Raw genomic sequence first — 18,239 nt, 5'->3', positions numbered from 1 at the left:
CCTTGATTTCTGTTAAATTTTCTAATTGTTGTTAGATTGAGAACCTAATTAGAAGAAACATATAATACAAAATCCCTATTCATGAAATCATTATCTCTGTTTATTATTTCACACAATCGTTACGCTTTTAAAACGACATAAGTAATTACGTTTCAATTTATTTCTTAAAAAAAACTCGTTTCATTATTCCCTTCGAAATGTTAGAAAATTGAAAGAAAATAGTAATGATATTTTGGCTACATTAAATAATGCTCAAATTTTACAAGCAAAGCGTATATTACTTTCATAAAACATTATCAAGTATTTAAATTTCTCCTGTCTTTTTATGACTTTCGTTTTAAAGCTTGCCTGCTTGACAAAATGGTTATATTCATTGATACAACTAGTAAATACACTCAAGTGACCTATTTATCATATTTATTTGTCGCGTATGTAGTGCACGTGTTCATCGAATTTTCACCTGTGCAGTTTATTAAATATCATCTCCAAAATATCGCTCACATCAGTGGTTTTAAAATTTAACACTGTTTTTCAACTTTGTTAGACGCGGCTTGGCCGCGTTTATAGGGATACATGTTTGCAATTGTCAATGGGGAAGTGTATACGGATAAATTTTAGTTATAAAAAAGAAGTTTTGTTAATGATATCAATACGTTTTCAACTTCATTTAAAATTTGTCGTCAATTACCGTTTTGATGCGTGTAAAACTTCCAAAACGTCATATAACACGAATAAGCCTAATGTTTAAAACAGGAAATTAAAAAAGTTATTCTCTGTGTTTTTTTTCTATTAACTGGTCGCCGGTCATACGAGTTCGTTATTTTAGAAATTTATTTTCTGTGAAAACGATATATATACACGCTGTGGTAGTAAATAAGCATGTGAGAATTTACGAGCATGTTGTGAATAATAGTTTAAATTATGCATTTGATAACAAATATAAGTGCCTTAACACGACATTAATTGACTATTTTAAATTTAAGTGATATAAAATGGAAGTACAAGGTTAATTAACACGGATTTACTAACAAATATAAGTCGCAATAACGAAATTAACACAATTTAAATTTAACTGATATAAAATGAAAGTTCAAAGCGTAATTCACGATTTAAAACTAACATTAATGAATAAAAGTAGGCCGAAAAGGATCAGGCCGAAATGATATCTCGGCCAAATCGACCCGACACCAATAATTGTATCGGTGATAACGCAAGCTACCAGTCTAAATAATTTTCCCATGCCGGAGACGACCGAGTAACTACGATCTAGAAAGTTGATTAAACCGTCATAGTTCGGCTATGTCCGTGTTTATTCGGAATGTTAACAATTGTATATATTGTCAAATGATTTTATTGAGCCAATTGGGTATCGATATTGTTTACGTGACACAACGATTCAGCATCCTCCTCCATCTTTTTGCGGGGAAAGGAAACGCGAAAAATCACTATGGTAAGAGGTGTTTTAGGACATTTTCACCAAAGGTAAACTTTGTTTTCTTCATACAATGGCATGCAATGTACCGCCATGGCTCTGGTTGCATTACTGGCTTTTTTTTAGTTACGAACACAACCACATGTCCTCATTAACGGCTGTCGATGTAGACTGTATACTGAATGAAGGAAATGGTTCATGAACATCAATAGATATATATTAATATTCAATAAAACCCATCCAGCCACGTCTTTGACACCTGACATCAACATTCGTCTTGTTTATAAACATGTTTTCTTTACCTTTGCAGGTGATTATAGGCCTTCTGTAGGTCTGATCATACTTGCATGTTGTTATGAATGGCGTAAATGTAAGAAACAACGGAAAAGACCGGTAGGGAGGTCATTACATGGAGAAGAGCGAGTAGTACCTGCTAGGTTTGATGGTTATAACAGAAGAACTGATAGTTCCATTTACCGATAAAGAGAATACATAAAATTCGTTATTGGTTCTGATAAAACTACAGTGTATATATTTTAATGATAAAAGTAATGTTGTAGCACTGGGAATACATGATAACTATCTTCAATGGAATCCTAATATAAATGAATATAGGATATAAAATTCTAATTCTGGATATAAATCATGGGGAGAAGAAGATTCCAATCACCAATATAGAGAAAACAAAAAACACCAGAACAAAGCAACCCACTGTGAAACATATGAAATACAATGCAAAGAACGCTATTAATATTTCATTTTTGTTGACATAAACATCGATTTTAGGACGGTTATGTGTTTCATATCACCTCAAATATTTATTGGAATATCTTTCCTTAGACAATTCATACCCTGCAGAGACAATATTTGCAAGAAACCAAGATGCGATCACAAATTACTGTTCAATTTTTCAAAACGATTTTGAAAATGGCATGTTAACAAGCATAATATTGTTAAATAGTATTGAACTCAAATCTGGCTTACACCACAATCAATCAGAAAGTGTGAACATATCGTATTACCTAAATGGAATATTTGTGCATGAGGTAATAGGAGGTATGGGCGGGAGAATTGCCTTACAAGACATCATACTGCACATTCCTTCGGAGGCTTTAGAGCAGGACACCTTAATAACTCTTGGACTTGTCTGGGAAAGACAGATGTTTGATTCCTTTAGGTCTGGCAATGAAGATGTCGTTCTCAGCCCAGTTGTCGTCTGTCAGCCAAACGGGTTACAGCTCAAACAGCCATGTATATTTGAAATACCGCACTGTGCCTACCAACCCAACACCACTTGGACGATGAATGTGAAGATGTGCCATGGAGATCTCTTCACGACTTGTCCCTACAAATGGAACAAAGTTTCAAACCACAGTATTGTGATCCAAGATATAACAGTGGTGATAGATGTCAACTATTTTACATTGTATACATGTGTAGGAGTAACTAACACCTTCCTAGGCAGCAAAGCGAATGCATTTTGTTAGTTTTCTCGACCGACACAAACAACACACAATACGGTTAAACAAAGAGTCTATTGCTTGAACGACTACTCGGTTGATTTAAAGGTCAGTAAAAAGACACATGTTATACATAGTTTTATTACTAGTATATGCTTTTCGGTAGTTTAAAGAGTAAAATAAAAATGACGTTTCCTTGCTTTTACGTCCCAGTTGAAACGTCAGGTCGCACTAGGTCGGTATTCGCTAACGTCTTTAATCAGAATGTGAGACACAGTGATTTAAATGTTACAAAGTATCTTTGATAGTTTTGAAAGATAACGAACATTTTAACCATTTATAAGAAAGACTACAGTTACAAGTTAAAATGTCGATCGTTTAAATATAAACCAAGCTCAACGGCGATGGGTCTGGACTCTGAAAATCGATTTTATTAGATCACAAAGAAGCATCTTTATTTCATTCGTTTGACAAAAATAAATGTCAAAAAATTGTGCAATTTTTAGCATTGATAAAACTCGGCAAACTTCATCATTAAAACGGAGCTAGAAAGCAAGTTAGACAGAAATTAAGATTTGCAGTTTTGACACTTGACAAATGCAATGTTGACAAATCCCGATACAATAATAAAAAATGCATTTTGTTGTCTAAAAATACGTCACATTAAGTCTCAAGTTTCGTTCATTTTTTTATTATATTTTTCTTAGATATAAGAAAAATCTCTAACATTTGTACTCAAATAAATTTCAAACGTTGGCAAAAATGGTTTAATATGTATTTGATCACACTTAGTTGGAGCTAATTGGTCTTTAACATTTCTTTTGAGAAACAGTTCGCAACTGAAAGGGAAAATCGTTTGGTGCACCTCCGAAAGTGTCTGACTCCACCCAATTGCTCGTCTTCGATACTGGTAAAGATGTTATTTTAGAAATGGACAACCTCAATGACGAATGGACAGTTTTAGGCTCGTGCTATGAGGTACGAAATTAAGTGTCGCCTAAACATTTGGCTTACCGTTGCTTGGTTCCCTTTTGGGGATGAAAGGTTTACTTGTGCACTACACATTAAACACTAACGTTTGTTAAAAGAAACATAACAATGATTGAAATTAGCCACTATTTATTTGATATATTCAGGTTGTATCACAAATCAAACAGCTTTAAAATAGACTATCATATATAGCATAACCAAACTTTGATATACTACCATCTGTTCATAAAAATTCAACAAATATATATTATACAGAGAAGTTACTTCTGAAATGTAAATTTGCCCTCAATAAGCATTGTTCATATAAGATTCGTGTTATAAGGTTAGAAATTGCTTGCCGCCTTTGAATTGCACAATCCGTTGTTTCGTGCACATACTCGTCAATTACATGAATGTAATTTTGATCAGTCGATTATAATTGCGTCTTAATATTATCTCAATTATATAAAATTATATTTAATCAAAAACGTCCACAAGTCATGCAATCATTCGGGTGTTTTTACCATTTAAAGGCGGTTCCAAGTTATCTAATGAACCAGTTATATTTCTAATTGTCTCATTCTTTTGGAAATAATATCGTTTTGTTTTCTCTAGACATTACCGTTTGCTCTTGTCTGGGAAGCTTACACACCTCACTGCACGTTGGTGTTTGAAGGAGCCACACTTGCTGGTATAAAATCAGAGAAACTTGTCTGTGATATACTAGCATATCAAGAGGGCAACGACAACAATGTTGGGAAACTGAAAATTGCCGAAAACGTGTTTGGGGTAAGAAGTTGTGGTTGGTATAAAAATGTAATGAAGCTTTTGGATCAAGTAAATATTTGACGCTTTTTTCATTCAAGTTTTGTTTCTTCATATTTTGTTTTAATTAAGATGACAGCGTTTATAATAACCCTGATATATAATTGTTTCAGGAATTACCGGAAAGCCTTGTTCAAATCCAGTCGCAGAGGAATCAGGTAGCTGAAACATTAAAGGAAATGATAGACCCAATAAATGAATGTGCAACAAACGCTGGCGATTGGCAAGCGCTAGCCGAGAAAATGGGATGCAGATACGTAAGAATCAAATGGCTTTAAACACAGACTGGAAGTCCAACGGTTGTACTGATTCACCAGTGGTTTGCTGAAGGAAGAACGCTTGGGGAGCTGATTCAGAAACACGAGGAAATCAACAGGCCGGATGCCGTCCAGAAGTTAAATAATCTTGCTAAACAAAATGACTTGGTGATTCAAGAGCTACATCTGAATGAAAACATACAAGTGCATGAGCCATATCTGAAAACAAAATACTAACCCCAGCCCAAATGCGTGAGTCAGAGACGAGCGGACCATTAACGACATACCTATAGTCATGTCAGCTGTGGAGTTATAAAGACGATCGAAAATCCATTCATGATCCTGAATTTGAGCTCATGCGTGGGCAAAGATGTTGAAGTTGAAGGTATTCCTCTGCAATTTGACAAACAAAGAATTATTAGTTAGCAGTTTGAGATTCGTGCATAATTTTATTGTTTTATGGATGTGTGGAAATTACTTTTCATAATGGAATGCAAATGACCATGTACATTCGTTTTGTTCATATGCGAAAGTGCGAATTTGTATGTGTGTATTTAATTTTTATGTAAATTTTCTTCACAGTGTATAAAAAATAAAATTGGTCTTCAAACAAGCGCAGTAAACTTTGAACTCGTGTGTTTGAAAAGGTATATATCAAGTAACTGGTGTAAATATAATTTAGTTGTTCTTATCATTTTAAGATACAGCAAACAAATAGACAAAAAGTATTGACCTTTTCAGGATAGTTTTCACAATTAAATGCCGAGACGGCGCTCACGATGTATATAAAGGTTATATAACATAAGCATATAGACATGCGTTTATAGCTTCAACAAATTGTGAATGTATGTTCTATGTATCATTAGTAAAATAAAAATGGGAGAAACAACAGTCTTTACGACACCAACAAAATTAAAACAACAACAATGTTATCCCAACGTGCAGTGGTCAATATGCAACTTGCTAAACATTTTACTATTTATTTTTAAATGACACCATAAAAGGCGTTAGAATGATCCCTTTGGCTTTAATGAAACAAGTTATTGTTACTGGGCTTTCCCTCTAGCTTTTATTGTATTATTATTATGTGGCCTTGTCCCTTTAAACATGATTTTCGTTAGGTTTTAGGTTACTGTGATTGTCCCTACAGATTTTTTTTGTTTTTTTTTTCATTCGGGGCTTAGCTCTTTGCCTTCAATCAGGGTCCTTATGTTTCTGTTCCCGGGATTTTACCTGTAGTTTTCATCATTGTATTGTAAGGTAAAACTTAAAACAATCCTTTCGAACAAAGTTGCGCATAAACGTTGAATGCTCTTCAACACAAAACGACTTGGAAATTCAAGAGCTACAACTAAGTTGAAACTGGCAAATGGTTGAGCCAAACCTGAGTAAAAACATGCACGTGGTTGAGCCAAGTCTGAATAAAAACCGGCAAGTGGTTGAGCAACATTTGAATGAAAACAGGCAAAGGTTGAGGCAAATCTGAATGACTTAAGGCAAGTGATTGAGTCAAATCTGAATGAAATATGAAAGGGTTTGAGTCACATTGGAATGAAAATATGCAAGTGGTTGAGCTAAGTCTGAATGAAACAGGCAAGTGGTTAAGCCACATCGGACTGAACATTGGAAAGTGGTTGAGCCAAATCTGAATGAACACAGGCAAGTGGTTGAGCCACATCTGAATGAAAACAGGCAAGTGCTAGAGGCGTATCTGAATGGAAACAGGCAAGTGGCTGTGCCAAATCTGAATGAGAACAGGCTAATGGCCGAGCTATATCTGAATGACAACGAGACTGTCGAAGTGCGTGAGCGATAGATGGGCCGACCACATATGAAAACACCGTAGCCATGACAGCTTTTGGAGTTATAAAGAAGGTCGAAAATCCGGGATAACGGTCATGATCTTAGGTTTGTGCGAGGGATACATATTTAACTTGTCTGACGGTTAAAAAATGAAGTAGGTTTTGGGACAAGATTGACGTTTGGTACATACATCTAACCTTTATAGGATAATATCAAAAATCTGTCTTATTTTTTCATACTGATTTCTTTTCTAATGACTTTGTACTTTCGGTTTGTGCACATGCAAACATGTGAATGTTTATTTATGTATTTTATATGTATGCAGAATTTCTTTATGAATTAGTTAACGATAGTTTTGACGTTTTCTTACAATAATTAGTATACATATAAATTAAGAAATTATTTTAAATAATGCTAAACAATTTGACAGAACGCATTGACAATTTGATCGACAATTCGATAATTCGTTTAAAAAATAAAATGCTAAGACGGTGCACACAGTAAATTTTAATGTTCAAACATATTTGCATACGTTGAATGTTACCGCTTTTTGTGAATGAATGCACTCATGTATGGTTGGTAAAATACAATAAAATTTTACGATACCCCAAGTGCATATTGAACGAAACAACATGAAAAAATAACGTATGCCCAGAGTGCTATGCCTAATATACGAACTTGCTGATACATTTCGTGACTTATTGTACAAAGTGTAACGACATAATTATTATAATCTAATGAAAGGCTGTAGACGAGACAAGCGATATTTTACTTTTCACAATTCTGTTCACAGGTAATAAATATCGCATCCAAAATATCGTTCGAGTGGCCAAAATCTGTCACCAATAAGTGCCTGTCATTACCAGAGAATAGTTCATATGAATTGATGATTTTTTAATTAGTTAGTTTCATAACCGGAACGGATAATCCTATATATGATTTTTGCCGCAAAGTAATTGCTTTCACATGACAATAAGTAGATATGACGCTACCTGATTTTGAAAGGCGGTTCTCTTTACAGGTATAAGGTGACAGGAAGTTTAAACTAGATATTTCTCCCTTTAGCTGAACATCAACTTTAACGCTGTCTTATTAAAATTACATGTGTTGAATCGACTTAAACTTCCTGTTTGGCGACTCAACAATATTGTAACATTCGACAATACGTTGTATTTGCTATCACATTGAATTTTTTTTGAGTGAGCGGATTGCGATCAAAATGGAATTACACTGGGTATGATTTTATATATAGTTTTGTCGTTAGTTCCTTTTTTGGTATTATTTATATTGGTTATTGTTTGGCTATTTTATATCGCCTCTGTAGTAAGGTCTGGGTGTCTTTGTGAAGACAGTTGAAATATGATATAAATTACTCACGAATATACGTCCTCGGAAGAAACCATTTCTAGTGTCTTTTTGGGAGGCCTTAACGAAGTGCCCCTGGTGGGTTTCTAACTAATGAACTCTTAGGTCAGAAGTGGATACCATATCCACTTGACCACGCTCACTATTGTAAGGTCTTGAAGTGATATTTACACATGGGTGGGTTTAAAACAGAATCTCAGTTAAATTCGCACGAACAGAAAGCAAAGTAACGGAGAATTAAGGTGTTTGGTGATCGGGTTGCTTTTATCCATGTGATGGGTATTAGAGAGGCGTCCCCTTTCTGCTTTTAAGGGAGGTCTTCTCGTTGATGTCTGTTAAATTTATTAATTGTAATTAAATTAAGAATCTAATTAGAAGAAAGAGATAACACAAAGTCCCTGTTTATGGAATCGTTATCTCTCTTTAATATTTTACACACAAAAGCATCACGCTTTTAATACGCATGCACTAAATAATTACGTTTCAACGTGTTTGTTAAAACTCTGATTATTATTTCGTGTCGAAATTTTAGAAAATTGAAAGAAAAATAGTAATTATATTTTTTATGGATTTTTGATGGATATATGGCTACATTAAATAATGCTCAAAGTTTAAAAGCAAAGCGTACATTACTTTCACAAGGCATTATCATTTTTCACGTATTAAAATAGCACATGTCCTTTAATGACTTTCGTTATAAAGCTTGCCTGCTTGACATTCTGGTTATTTTTAATGATAAAACAATTACGTATAGGCAAGTGACCGATTTAACATATTTAGTTGTCTTGTATGAATTACATGTTTATCTAACATTTCACCTGTGCAATTTATTAAATGTCATCCCCGAAATATCGCTATCATCAGTTGTTTTTAATTTTAAAACTGTTTTAAACTTTGTTTATAAACATGCGTTCTTTACATTTGCAGGTGATTATAGGCCCTATTGTTGGTCTGTTGTTGTTAATACTGATCATCATTGCATGTTGTTATGCAAGGCGTAAATGTGAGAAACAACGGAAACGACCGGTAGGGAGAGAGGGAGATGAGGGAGAAGAGGGAGTAGTACCAGTAGAGAGGTCATTACGGGGAGATGAGTTGGTTGAATCTGCTTCGTTTGAAGATGGTTATAACATATATAGAAGTGTTCCACATGAGGATTCCGATAACCGATTTAGAGCATTCGAAAACAACGAAACAAAGGAAGACGAGAAAGAACCGTATTTTATGGGAGAAGTTTATTGTAATCTAAGTATGAATTATGTAATAAACAGTAACACCGGAACAAAGGAAGACGAGAAAGAACCGTATTTTATGGCTATAAATGAAGATTATACTAACGTTGAACTAAACAATGAGATATATGATGAAGATTTTTGTAATGTAAATAAAAATTATTTATCAAGTGGAGCAAACAGAAACACCGGAACAAAGCAACCCACTTTAAAGCATTTGAAATGCGATACGAATGCCTGTAAAATTTCATTTTTGTTGTCCAAAACATCGATTCTAGGACGGTTTTGTTTTTCATATCACCTCAAACATTTCTTGGAATATCTTTCCTTAGACAATTCATACCCTGCAGAGACAATATTTGCAAGCAACCAAGATGCGATCCCAAATTACTGTTCAATTTTTCAAAACGATTTTGCAAACGACACGTTAACAAGCATAATATTGTCAAATAGTATTGAACGCAAATCTGGCTTACAACCCTATCAATCAGAAAGTTTGAACATATCGTATTACCCAAATGGAATATTTGTGCATAAGTTAATAGGAGGTATGGGCGGCAGAATTGCCTTACAAGACATCATATTGCACATTCCTTCGGAGGCCGTAGAGCAGGACACATTAATAACTCTTGGAGTGGTCTGGGAAAAACAGATGTTTGATTCCTCAAGGTCTGGCAATGAAGATGTTGTTCTTAGTCCAATAGTCGTCTGTCAGCCAAGCGGGTTACAGCTCAATCGATCATGTACATTGGAAATACCTCACTGTGCTTCCCAACCCAACACCTCTTGGATGATGGATGTGAAGACGTGCCATGGCGATCTCTTAACAACTTGTTCCTACGAATGGAACGTAGTTCCAAACTACAGATTTGCAATGGGAGACAGAACGGTGGTGATAGACGTCAACCATTTTACATTGTATACATGTGTAGGAGTAACAAAAGCACCTTCTCAGGCAGCAAAGCGGATGCATCTTGTTAGTTTTCTCGACACAACACAAACAACACAAAACACTGTTAAAGAAAGAGTGTATTGCTTGAACGATTACTCGGTTGATTTAAAGGTCAGTAAAAAACATGTTATAAATAGTTTTATTATATGTTTTTCGGTATTTTAAAGCGCAAAATGGAAGTAAAACGTTCCATTGCTCTAATGTCCTTATTTAAACGTCAGATCGTATTCACTAGGTCTTTAACCTGAATTTGAGTCACAGTGATTAAAAGTTTACAAAGTATCATTGATAGTTTTGAAAGATTACGAACATTCTAACTACTTATGTCGAACATTTAAACATAAACCAAGCTTTACGGCGCATTGATGAACGCCAATGGCAGTATCTGCACTCAGACTCTGAAAATAAATTTTATTAGATCACAAAGAATTATCTTTTTACCATTTGTTTTATAAAATTAAATGTCAACAAATTGTGCAATTTTTAGAATAAATAAAGTTCGGCAAACTTCATCATCAAAACGAAGCTAGAAAGAAAGTGACATTGGATTTAAGATTTCAGTTGACAAATGTAATTTTTACTATTCCTGATATAATAATAAAAACAAATGTTTATTACGCTGTTTAAAAAAACGTCACTTGAAGTTTCATGTTTCTTTGCATTTTTCATTTGATATTTCTTAGATATAAACTAAATCTTTATACTCGATACTTAATCACACTCAATTGTAGCTTATTGGTCTTTAACATTTCTTTTGAGAAACAGGTCGCAACTGAAAGGGAAATCTCGTTTGGTGCACGTCCGAAAGTGTCTGACTCCACCCAACTGCTCGTCTACGATACTGGAAAAGATGTTGTTGTAGAAGTGGACAACCTCAATGGCAAATGGGCAGTTATAGGCTCGTGCTTTGAGGTACGAAGTAGTTGTCGTCTGAAAAATGTTCATACAGCAAACATATGTATTACAGAGTAGTTGCTTCTTATGTAAATATACCCTTAATAGTCAGTTGAGAATATAAAATTCGTGCTATCAGGTACGAAATTAGTTGTAGCCTTAGAATTTCATAATCCGTGGTTTGGTGCATATAGTGCTCAAATACATTACACGGATGTCAAGAAAGTGGACAAAACCAAGGCAGTCGTTTGTTATAACTATATTCTATGGCCGCTAGTGTAAGATAGTTTAAAGCCACAACAAATTGATCATTTGTTCTACGGATTTTGCCAAAAAAGTAGGAGCAAGCGACAGTTTAAGGCAAATCAGAGGCGAGCGAATAGCGAAAAAAAAAATTAAAAATGTATATTTCTTACCAAATTTATCATACAACTATGTTAAAATATGCTTTTTGATTGCAAAAAAAGGGTTCTCAGATATAAATGAAAAGGTTTTGATTGTATATCACATGAAAATCTGTCTCAGTATTTAACAAATGGCAATAACATCCAGTGCTTTACTATTAACTTTCATTGCATCAGCAATTTAAATGTGGATATTATTGTAAAGACAGCATTCCAGTCACAGTAACGTGCAATTATTCGAAGACCAAAATGATCAACTATTATATTCGTTCCGTACTAATCTAACTTACTCTCACAAAAAAACAAAACATTTTAGACAAGTAAGAGTAATTCATCATTTGAGCATTTCTAAATACCGGGTCACGTCTAAATTTGAACCTCTTGAATCACAGGATAAAATTGTAGTGACATTGACATGGCAGAATATCAAAAATGTAAATAACACAGAGAACATTTCTGAAAAAATATACACTGTGAATTGAATGGTGGGACACTATAATTGAAGCAGTAGCAAACAAATCTGCAAATGTAGCACTGGTCATTATATAAAGTGCAGGTGTTGGATTAAAGATGTTTCTGTTTCAAGAACTCACCTTGACCACGAACCTTTGGTTTATAGGTCCGTGCCTTGAAAAAGAATAACATGACAGCCTCCATAGCTTCAATGCCAGTAAGAAATAGGCCACTTAAAAAAATAAGTGCGATAATGCACCAGTCAATTGTAACCACGCCCCCCCAGGTCCCGGGAATAGTGGGGACTTCGACTTTCGGTCCAGCCAAGCCCGGGCAAAGTCCCTGCCCTGCGAGGACGAACTGCTCGTGAAATTTACTGATGCTATTTTAATACTGTATGTGTAAATACAGACTGTTTCTAAAACATTTACAAGTCCTACTGTTTATCTGTTTATAACACTCATGAGTATATGAATACTAAGAAATGCATTTTAGAATTTAAAACAAAATACTCACGAAAACATGTTCAACGTTTGTAAGTCGTGTGTCCTGCGTGTATTTGAATAGAAGTTTTGCACTCAAAATCTGATTTAGTTATTATTTAGCACTAAATTTTGAGTACAAAACATTGAATTACTTAAAACATACATAGATAATTATTGCCTTCGACGCTGTGAAACTGCTGTTGTTTACTAAAGACTATAGTCCATTGACTATGACATTGATTTTCACTTAAAACGTGTATTTTACATTACGAAAACTGATTTAGTAAATTGAAAATAATACCGGAAATGAATAACAATGGTGCGTCTTGCAAAATATGCCCGAGAAAAAAGACTGTTAACAAACATCAGCTGTTTTGCGGTTACCCGAACCTGATTTTGTCCGGACACGAGGAAAGTTTGCTTGCAAAGAATGTGAAGCATGGAAATACCTTAAAAAAGACGAACTCGACGTTGCAGGTTTAAATTTTAAGTAAAAGAAATTCAGAAAATAGGGAAAATTCAGAAGTATACAAAACAAATCCGCGCGGCCAAAAAATATATGCAGGCGCATTTTTTTTTTCGTTTTTCGAATTTTAGTTGCGGCAAATCCGACGAACAAATGATCAATTTGTTGTGGCCTAATACAAACTCAAGCGTAGTGTCTTTTTCGGAAACGAGGAGTTTCCGCAGAACACCCTACACTTGGATTGGGATGAATGCTTTTTCTTCCACTTCATTGGAACAAGATCATGTTACTTAACCCTTTTCTGCGTAGTTAACATATTTTGCGTATATATGTGTAGTAATTTTTGGTTGTCATAGATAAGTGCGATTTAAATTGTTCTGAGGAGGGTACAACAGTATTTCTTTATTCAGCGTTATTTGTTGTGCCATTTAAAGCGGGAAACGATTTAGTTGACTCTCAAATAGTGCCATTAGACAAGGTTTTTATGGTATTACAGACAACGGTTGTTCACCAGGGAGGAAAATGCGTCATGACAAAAAGTAGTTCAATTCAAGCACATTTGTCCGTTGGTAAGATAAGGTTTCCAGCCAATTAAGGATCTTCTTATCTAGGTTTGGAGAATATTGCGTCATATCAGATCAAACACAATTTACCTTATTTCAAAACGTAAACACACTGTGCAATTATTCACTGGCTGTTCTAAGTCAGAAACATGGTCAGGCGAACCATTTATAGTTCTTATATGTCTCTATCTTTTAGAAATAATATTTGTTTAGTCGTTTTATTACTTTTCTCCCTAGAGATTACCGTTTGCGCTTGTCTGGGAAGCTTACACGCCTCACTGTACGTTGGTGTTTGAGGGAGCCACACTTCCTGGTATGAAATCAGAGAAACTTGTCTGTGATATATTAGCATATCAAGATGGCAACGACAACAATGTGGGCAAACTAAAAGTTGTTGAAAACGTATTTCGGGTAAGAATGAGTCCTTGGTAATTAACTTTATCGAATATGGATGATCAAGTAACTATTTTACGCTCTTTTCATTCTAGTTTTTCTTTTCCTTTTAAAGTTGAATGACAGCGTCAAGAATGACCACGATTTTTGATAATATTTGTTTTTCAGGCATTACCGGAAAGCGCTGTTCTAATCCAGTCGCAGAGGAATCAGGTAGCTGAAATATTAAAGGAGATGCTAGACCCAATAAATGAATGCGCAACAAACGCAGGCGACTGGCAAGCGCTAGCCGAGAAAATGGGATGCAGTTACGTAAGAATAAAATGGCTGGAGACACAGACTGGAAGTCCAACGGCTGTACTGATTCACCAGTGGTTTGCTGAAGGAAAAACGCTTGGTGAAATGATTCAGAAACTTGAGGAAATCAACAGGCCGGATGCCGTGAAAGAGTTAAAGAATCTTGCAACCCAAAATGATTGGAAAATTCAGGAGCTACATCTGAATGAAAACATGGATGAGTGGGATGTGCACTAAATGAATACTCCTCTACCTTAATGCGTGAGTCAGAGACGAGCGGACCACAAACGAAATAAATAAAGTAATGTCCGCCTTTGGAGTTATAAAGACAGACGAAAATCCGTTTACGATCATGATATTGGGACTCGTGCATGGGAAAGTATATAAACGTTCAAAGTATTCACCTAAAAGTTGACAAACAAAGAAACATTTATACTAGTTTGAGGGTTATATATAAATTTAATGATTTTATGAATCTGTGTAAATGTCTTTTCATATTGGAATGCAAATGAACTTGTGCAGTCGTAGTGTGCATATTATGCGAACGTGTGAATGTGTATATATTTTATTAATAAATATGTTTTCATTACAGCTTATTAAAAATTAAAACGGTCTCCAAAGATGCGCTGTGAACTTTGAACGCGTGTTGTTTGAAAAGGTCTATATCAACTAGCTGGTTTAAATATAATTTAGGTATTCTTATTATTTTAAGAAACTGCAAACACAGAGATAAAATGTATTGTCCCTTGTATGTTTCAGTTCCCGGGTTTGTACCTGTAGTTTTCATCATTGTATTGTAATGCAAAACTAAAAAGACAAACATCTTGAACAATATTGCGCATAAACGTCGATTGCTCTTGCAACACAAAACGACTTGGAAATTCAGGGGCTACTACTATGTGAAATCAGGCCAATGGTTTAGTCAAACCTGAGTAAAAACATGCATTTGGTTGAGCCACATTTAAATGAAAACAGGCAAGTGGTTGAGGCAAATCGGAATAACAAAAGGCAAATTGTTGAGCCAAATCTGAACGAAAACATGAAAGTGGTTGAGTCACATTTTAATGAATATATGCAAATGGTTAAGTCTTATTTGAATAAAAACAGGCAAGTGGTAGAGCCAAATCTGAATGACTATGCGAATGGTTGGGCCACAGTTGAACAATACCTGATTGAAAACAAGCAAATGATTGAGCCACATCTGAATGGAAACAGGCAAGTGGTTGAGTCAAATCTTAATGAATAGAGGCAAGTGAATGAGCCAAATCTAAATGAAAACAGGCAAGAGATTGAGCCAAATCTGAATGAAAACAGGCAAGTGGATATGCCAAATCTAAATGAAAACAGGCAAGTGGTTGAGCCACTTTTGAATGGAAACTGGCAAGTGGTTGGGTCATATCTGAATGAAAACCGGCAAGTGGTTGAGCCAAATCGGAATGAAAACAGGCAAGTGCCTAAGCCATATCTGAATGAAAACAGGCAAGTGGTTGAGCCATATCTGAATGAAAACAGGCAAGTGGTTGAGCCATATCTGAATAAAACAGGCAAGTGGTTGAACCAAATCTGACTGAAAACAGGCAAGTGGTTGAGCCATGCATGAATGACAATGACCCTGTCGAAGAAAGTGAGTCATAGATGGGTGGGTCACTTATGACAACACTGTAGTCATGACTGCTTTTGGAGTTTAAAGGAAGATCAAAAATCCGTCTTGCAGTCATGAGTTTTGGCTCGTGCATTGGAAAGCGTATTTAAATTCCATTTATCTTATCTGACAGTCAAAAAACAAGGAAACATTTAATTTCGTAAGGATATCTGAAAATTCTGTCTTATATTTTGGTATTGGCAGTTTTAAAATGATCATGTACTTTCGTTTTATGCGCATGCAATCGTGTGAATGTGTACATATGTATTCAATAAATATATAGACTTTCCTCTATAAATTAGTTAACCATATGTATAGTGTTTTACGTCTTCTTAGCATAATTAGTGTATAAAGAATTTAAGATTTTCTTTAAGAAAAAAATAAAACACAAACAAAACGCATTGACTTTTTGATGAGTTGTTGATTATGTTAACAATAAATATCGGTGCAATTGGTGAATGTAAATGTTTCCTAAATTAAGCATACGTATACATGCGTATTATGTTACTGTACATAGTGAATGCATTGTTGGCCAAACAGCAGATTAATTTACACATCCATGTGAGAATCAATCTTTCATCATCGAAGTGAATCAATGGCCTTGACATGTTGACAGCTCAGCATATCTTACGATACCCCCAAGTGAAAATTGAAAAAAATGAAATAACAACATTATCTAAGGGTGCTTTGCCTAATATGCCAATTTGCCGAAACATATAATGACTAATTGTGCAATCTTATTGATTGACTTAATTTTCCTGTTTGGCGATTCAACGGTTTTGAAAGATTCGACAATATATTGATAATGCTATCACATTGAAGTATCTGTATTAACGGATTTTGATCAAAATGGAATTAAATTTGGTATGATTTTATATAATATTTGTATATACGGTACTTTGTTGGTATTAATTATACTGGTCATTGTTTGGCGATTTTATATTGACTCTCTAGTTATGTATGAGTTATACAAATGTTGATCAAGATGGAAATTACACTGGGTATGATTGTATATGCTAGTTATTGCGTAGATACTTTGTTCGTTATATATTTGTAATTGTTTAGCGGTTTTATATTGGCTATGTTGTTAGGTCTTAATTCATACCAATTTATATTAATTCCTTTGTGAAGACAGTTGAAATATGATACAAATTACTCACGAATACACTTCCTCGCTAGAAACATGTTCTAGTGTATTTTTGGGAGACCTTGACGAAGTGCCCCGGTGTTGTTCTAACCAATGAACTGTTAGGTCAGAAGCGGATACCATATCTACTTGACCACGCGCATCATTGTAAGGTCTTGAACCGATGTTTACACATAGGTAAGATTTATAACAGAATTTTGGTCAAATTCGCACGAACAGAAAGCAACGTAACGAAGAATTTAGACTTTGGGTGACCGGATTAATTTTATCCATGGGATGGGTATGAGAGAGGTGTACCCTTTCTGTTTGAAGGAAGGTCTTCTTGATTTCTGTTAAATTTTCTAATTGTAGTTAAATTGAGAACCTAATTAGAAGAAACAATATAAGACAAAATCCCTATTCATGAAATCGTAATCTCTGTTTAATATTTCACACACAAAATCAAACGCATGGTAAGTAATTACGTTTCAACTTATTGTTAAAAAAAATAACTCGTTTCATTATTCGTTTCGAAATTTAAGAAAATTGAAAAAAAATAGTAATAATATTTTGGCTACATTAAATAATTCTCAAATTTCACAAACAAAGCGTATATTACTTTCATAAAACTTTATCTGTTTTTAAATTTCACCTGTCTTTTTATGACTTTCGTTATAAAGCTTGCCTGTTTGACAAAATGGTTATATTCATTGATACAACTACTAAATACACGCAAGTGACCTATTTATCATATTAATTTGTCGCGTATGTAGTGCACGTATTCATCTAGCTTTCTAGCTGTGCAGTTTATTAAATATCATCTCCGAAATATCGCTCACATCAGTGGTTTTAAAATTTAACACTGTTTTTCAACTTTGTAAGACGCGGCTTGGCCGCTTCTATAGGGATACATGTTTGCAATTGTCAATGGGGAAGTGTATACGGATAAATTTTAGTTATAAAAAAAGAAGATTTGTTAATGATATCAACTCTTATTCAACTTTATTTAAAATTTGTCGTCAATAACCGTTTTGATGCGTGTAAAACTTCCAAAACGTCACACAAAACGAATAAGCCTAATGTTTAAAACATGAATTTAAAAAAAGTTATTATCTGTGTTTTTGTATTGACTGATAAAAAATATAAGTGCCTTAACACGACATTAATTGACTATTTTAAATTTAAGTGATATAAAATGGAAGTGCAAAGCTTAATTCACAC

At 34.5% G+C, this 18,239-nt stretch overlaps 2 protein-coding genes across 2 annotated transcripts; both read left to right on the top strand.

Moving 5' to 3' along the window:
• Positions 1–2,490: 2,490 nt before the first annotated feature.
• Positions 2,491–6,759, top strand: LOC128221631 (uncharacterized). The gene is made up of 6 exons (XM_052930236.1): positions 2,491–2,868; positions 3,739–3,870; positions 4,477–4,650; positions 4,800–4,943; positions 5,526–5,590; positions 6,537–6,759. Exons 1-6 carry the CDS (start codon positions 2,491–2,493, stop codon positions 6,757–6,759), a joined length of 1,116 nt encoding a protein of 371 aa, XP_052786196.1.
• A 1,052-nt stretch (positions 6,760–7,811) lies between these two features.
• Positions 7,812–16,276, top strand: LOC128221140 (UNC5C-like protein). Its single transcript, XM_052929595.1, has 5 exons — positions 7,812–7,980; positions 9,039–10,406; positions 11,061–11,207; positions 13,798–13,971; positions 14,122–16,276. The coding sequence occupies exons 1-5, from the start codon at positions 7,966–7,968 to the stop codon at positions 14,485–14,487; spliced, it is 2,070 nt and encodes a 689-aa protein (XP_052785555.1). The 5' UTR covers positions 7,812–7,965; the 3' UTR covers positions 14,488–16,276.
• The last annotated feature ends 1,963 nt before the right edge of the window (positions 16,277–18,239 follow it).

The sequence above is a fragment of the Mya arenaria genome, chromosome 16 (genome assembly GCF_026914265.1).
Source record: "Mya arenaria isolate MELC-2E11 chromosome 16, ASM2691426v1".
Classification (NCBI taxonomy): domain Eukaryota; kingdom Metazoa; phylum Mollusca; class Bivalvia; order Myida; family Myidae; genus Mya; species Mya arenaria.
Note: the sequence above shows the minus strand (reverse complement) of the source record. Positions and strands in the feature narration are given on the sequence as shown.

Excerpts from the sequence above, each read along its gene's own strand:
- LOC128221631 (XM_052930236.1), top strand. The coding sequence starts at position 2,491 with ATGGGCGGGAGAATTGCCTTACAAGACATCATACTGCACATTCCTTCG. Across the intron at positions 2,869-3,738 it reads ATTTTACATTGTATACATGT|GGAAAATCGTTTGGTGCACC; the intron begins GTAGGAGTAACT and ends CGCAACTGAAAG. Across the intron at positions 4,944-5,525 it reads AGAAAATGGGATGCAGATAC|TGTATAAAAAATAAAATTGG; the intron begins GTAAGAATCAAA and ends TTTTCTTCACAG.
- LOC128221140 (XM_052929595.1), top strand. Across the intron at positions 11,208-13,797 it reads TTATAGGCTCGTGCTTTGAG|AGATTACCGTTTGCGCTTGT; the intron begins GTACGAAGTAGT and ends TTTTCTCCCTAG. Across the intron at positions 13,972-14,121 it reads TTGTTGAAAACGTATTTCGG|GCATTACCGGAAAGCGCTGT; the intron begins GTAAGAATGAGT and ends TTTGTTTTTCAG.